This window comes from Mus caroli, chromosome 6, assembly GCF_900094665.2.
Source record: "Mus caroli chromosome 6, CAROLI_EIJ_v1.1, whole genome shotgun sequence".
Taxonomy (NCBI): Eukaryota; Metazoa; Chordata; class Mammalia; order Rodentia; family Muridae; genus Mus; species Mus caroli.
In genome coordinates, this window is record NC_034575.1 from 114,753,625 (window position 1) to 114,758,837 (window position 5,213).

At 38.6% G+C, this 5,213-nt stretch overlaps 1 protein-coding gene across 1 annotated transcript in view; it reads right to left on the bottom strand.

Annotated features, from left to right (window-relative positions):
- Positions 1–5,213, bottom strand: part of Erc1 (ELKS/RAB6-interacting/CAST family member 1) — a 277,665-nt gene that overhangs the window by 140,696 nt on the left and 131,756 nt on the right. The window contains exon 13 of the mRNA XM_029478247.1: positions 3,179–3,310. Within this exon, the coding sequence (XP_029334107.1) occupies positions 3,179–3,310 (132 nt within the window). The remainder of the gene's footprint in view (positions 1–3,178; positions 3,311–5,213) is intronic.

Here is a 5,213-nt window from a genome sequence, read left to right on the forward strand (position 1 = left end):
ACATGCAAGGATGGAATTTAATGTATGATAACCCAAGAATGAAGAAAGGTCCTAGGCCCTTCACGTGTATGCTTTCATATGTGTTCCTCCCCATAAAAAAAATTGATAAATGTAAAGAATTTTTAAAAACTTGAATGTAGCCTATTAAGCACACAATAAAAAAACTAGTCTTTAAAACATTAAAAACCTATTTCTAAGGCAGGAAAAGACGAGACAAATATTGAAACTCCTAATGTCAAACTTACCTACAAAGGACAGAAGTATTATCCAAAAGGAAATAAAATCAAATTACCAAAAGATTTTCATTTAATGAACACTGTATTATATGACATTATAATGCTCTGAAAGTTCTGAATTCATACATACTTGTGTTTTACAAACCACTTCCTATTTGAGCTGAGGACCAGCTGTCACCTGAGTCTTGCATGCTAGCTTTCCTTGGCTAAAATAGCAANCAACAGGAGGCTAGAATGTTGAGGCATATACTTTCCTACTCTTAAAGACAGAGTAAAGATAATATTGATTTGTAGGTTTTATTTGTGCTTTCTAGCTATAATCTTTTAAAAATCAAGAACTAAGGAATGCAAACTANTTGAAAATAGCTATTCTAAGAATTTAAGTATGTAACTGAAATTATGATATTCTGTTTAGATGAAAAGTTTTAGTAAATGCAGCATAAAAAACTAGCTGAATCAGAGAATACAATATTCTAAAATACTGCTTTGATAACTATTGCAAAATCATAGAAATATTACTATCCTCCAGGATGTTTAGTTACTAGAACGACTCTGCAGCCCTCAGGCATGCAGACAGAGGTCAGGATGAAACTCCACTAATTCCCTCACTAATGAAATAGAATTATGTCACTTAGATGCTCACTTGATGTCACTGTTTTCCCAGGAGGTTGTCACTACCAAAGCCATAACANTACACAGACATACCTCCTGTGCCCAGGGAGCTCATATTCTACTAGAGAAATTAGTGGGTGTATTTTCAAGTAATATACCTATTATACATTACATAAATAGCTAAGAATAACAGGTTACAAAACAGAGGTAAGTGAAAGGAAATATTCAAAAGCTCTACAAAGACACATGCCTCAGACCTGAAAGGTCACAGAAGTTCTAGAGAAGTAGGCTACATCCTACTGTTACAAATAGGGATACTGCTCCAAGTAGAGAGATCTAGTACTCTAAGAAATGAAACTATTCTGTACTGTTCTAAGAGAGGACCAGTGAGTACAAAGGCTCGTTTCTCTGCCCAGATGTGCTGTTTAGATGATTAAACAATAGGGTGAACAAAGCACTTATCTCNGGAGTTGGCAGACAAAAGATAACNGGTAACTGTCAGTACCTTGTTTTAAGATTAAGCTGTACATTTTGGAAATCATATTTCAAGTAATGAATCACATATTTAGGGAGTAAATAAAGTTTAGTTCATAGAGGTGGAATATGATCTTATTAACATGCACGTCAGGCTAGCTGGACAAAAGTTGCAGGTGGAAGGTATTAACACAAAGTCAAAGAGAATAGGGCGGGGCTGGGGTGCTCAGAGCACCTGCAGCGCACGCCTGCGGATCTGAGCTCCACCACATGAACTCAGGTGCAAAGCAAAGCTGGGAGGAGTCAGATAATTTGAATGTTGGGGCTCACTAGACAGTAACCCTAACTAAGTCAGATGCTTCTAAGAAGAGATGACATCAAGTCAAAATTAATAAAGAGACAATGCCATTAATTATAAATAAAGTGATCAGTCAAAAAGTTAGGACAATTATAAACTTACATGCTCCAGGCATTGATATAGNCAATCTTATAAATACTGTCAGACACTCAGGGACACAACAGCACTAAAGACTATGACTGAAGCTACCACAGCTATAAATGGACTCTATGAGGTACCTACTATAGTATATATGCCCTGAAGTGGGCACTTCTTTACAGTTTCATTTCCTTAGTTCCCAGTAATAGCAGCTTCTCAGGAGGGAGGCTATCCCATGGGAATCCTACTTCTGTTCCACTGAACTTACCTTACCTAGTGTCCTGGACTAGGTGCATGGCCATTTGACATGTGCTAAGTCACCTGAGAAGAGTAACCCTCAACAGAAAATAAGTCCAATTTGCATTTCCTTAATTGATATTGAAGGCCCCAGCCACTGTGGGTGGTACCACCCCTGGGCATTTGAACCTGGGGTGCTATATATAACAAATCAGGCTGAGCAAGCCAGCGGAATGGAAGCCAGTAAGCAGCACTCCTCCAGGCCCCTGCATGGAGGGGCCTCCTGCCTCCAGATCCCTACCCCATCTGAGTTCCTGGCCTGCANTCCCTCACTGATGGACTGGGATGTAAATGGAAATAAACCCTTTCTTACCCAAGCTGCTTTTAGTTATTGTGTTTTATCAAAGAAATTGAAACCTAAGACACCTAGATAGTATTTATCATTCTCTCACATAAACAAGGGCTACAAGGGATAAGGTGCTACAAAAATTAAGTATTATGGTATCTGTGGTAGGTGGATTTAAAACCTCAAGTCTAAATTTCAAGCTGCAAACCAAAATTACAGCGTTCATTTACTAAAACTGTTCCTTCAATTTACAGCTCCCATCTTCACTTATTCTTCNTCTAATAGAGTCAAAAGCAAGCATACAGAGACCTGGGAGAGAAGTGGAAGCAAGTAAAACAAAGGCCATGAACAGCAATAGCAGAACCTCTCAAGTTACCTCAAGGCTGAGCCAGGGCAGTGTGGCAGTGGAGTGCCACCACACCTATACACATGCTGTTCAGAGCTGCTATCACCTCTACAACTGCAAATGCTCCTTGAAAAATGATATAAAATAAAGTATTTTCTAATTGAGACATNTTTGTGCTCTCATTCATGTCCAAGCTGGGGTTTTGCAGTCATGTAACGAATATACATGTTGCATGTTTTGTCAGTCACACTTCACTAGCTTTTACTACATGAATATATATGAAGCATTCCTAAATTATTACTGCAGAGACCTCACGTTACACGTTACCATGAGCCGATCCTTGCACAGTTATATTTTAGTCACTCTGTAAGTCTAAACATTACCACTTGATGAAGTAGTTCTGCAGCAGCACGAACAGTCACCTGAAACTGCACTGGCTTTACCTTGTGTTTACCCAGCAGCAATGCTAGTAGCTACATAAAATCGCAGACCTGTTTCTCAGCATTGGTCCTGGCTGATTCCTCTTGTGCCAGCACCATTTCACGCTCTGCAGTTATCTGTACACTTTCTCTCAGTGCTTCTTCCAGCTCTTCAATCCTGTCATCCTTCTTACGGAGACTGTCCTGGAAAACGATGAAGACCCGGTGAAGGAGGTTACTCAGTTACCTCAAGGAGTGCCTACCCATCAAGGAAGAGCTACCATTAAACATCCTTCTATTCAGAAGCAAACTGAGGCCAGAAAGATTCCTCCATAGAGGAAAGAATTAAACAAGGGAAGAAGAGAAATAAAGGAAGCTGAAGTCTGTTATTAAGAGCATAGGATAAAGTTAGTGAAGCGAGGCAGACATGATGGATTTGCTCTCTGCAACAGAGAGAAGAAAGTGCTGGTGTTAGATGGCATAAGCAATAAGAGGCTAACTATTTAAAAATACAAAGCTATTTTTAAAAACTACCACTTAAACTGGGCTGAAAGCCAGCTCTGATGGAGTCTGTACTTAGAGTCAATACCACAAGACTATCTCTCTTTGAAAGTCACAACTAGATGACAGACTCAAGCTTCATAAAGACAATTTCTGAAACATTTCTTTTCAAAAAGGAACATGCTTCCTAATGTTTGAATAAAGTGAGACTTTGCCTTCTCCTGAAAAAACCAGAAACACATACATATGTATACATATATATATATACATATGAATATGACTGGTTTGAATATGAATGAGCAATTTAGTTAAGCAAGTAATACACTCTAGTAGGAGTTTGTAATGTTACTTTTCATCTATGTAGCAAAACTCTTATTAGTCTTTAGGATCTCAAGGACAGTACAGCAGTAGGAAAGATAAAAGAAAAAGCCAAGAATGGAACCATGGATTTCTCAGACTATTCTAAGCATTTTCTTTTTGATTAAGGGGAGAGGGGAACACAAACCAAAGGATTTGNAACACAGTACTATATTTGATACTTGTGTTTTGTATTCAAATATGAAAATGAGTAACAAGGTTGCCTATATGTTGATACAAAGAAGAATAAAAGCAAGCCCTTATCTCTTAGTATCTGTTAACTCAAATGAACTAAAGAACTGAAGCTAAAACCAGGCGTGGTAACTCCTACCTACACAACAGCACTCGTAAGGCTGAGGCAGGAGGTTGTCCATGANATCAAGGTCATCTTGAACTACAGTGTGAGACGCAGTCTCAAAAAAGATGAGAGAGGAGGAAAGAAGAAGAAAACAAAACTAAGAAATTGGGGGCAGGGGTGTCTCATGACAGTGGGTTGGGGATAGTGGGGTTTGGGTTCTGCTTTTGAAAATAAAACCAGAAAGTGATGGCAACAGAAGCAAAATCAAACAACTGGGATTACCTCAGATAATAACAATCTTGGTTTTACAGCAAATAATCAAAATAACAAAGCAACACTTACAGAAGAGAGAAAATTTTCCCAACTATATANCTGACAANGGTTAACACTCGAAAATGAGTACTAAACAGCAAGAAAAAGATCCAACTCGTTCATAAAAAGGACAGGAGATGCATAGATACCTTAAAAGAACACATAAAAATGACACATAATTTTGAAAACAAACTCTTCAATGTCACAAGTCATTGATGAAATGTAATTAGAAACCACAAAGAGATATTTCAGTCCTTTTGGATCACTATAAAAAGACAGGAAGTGAGCACTCATAAGGATGCAGGCAGGGACTCTTTCTCATTCACTATGGCAGACAGGATGGAGCTTCCTCAAAATACTAACACTCAACTGCTGCACAAGTCAGCAGTTCCACTCCTGGACATTGAAATGAAAGGAGATTNGTGGGCTGCAGGAACATCTACCTGACCAGCCTTACGACAGCACCACATAATGAATGGCCCATGGCTAAACAACANTCAGGACCAGAATCAACCTAAGTGTCTATCAATAGATGAATGGATGAGGAAATAGTCTATCTTCCAGCCAGTGAGATGACTCAACCAGCAAAGCTAGATGCTTTGAGTTCAATTCCCTAGAACTTGCATGAAGAATGAACAA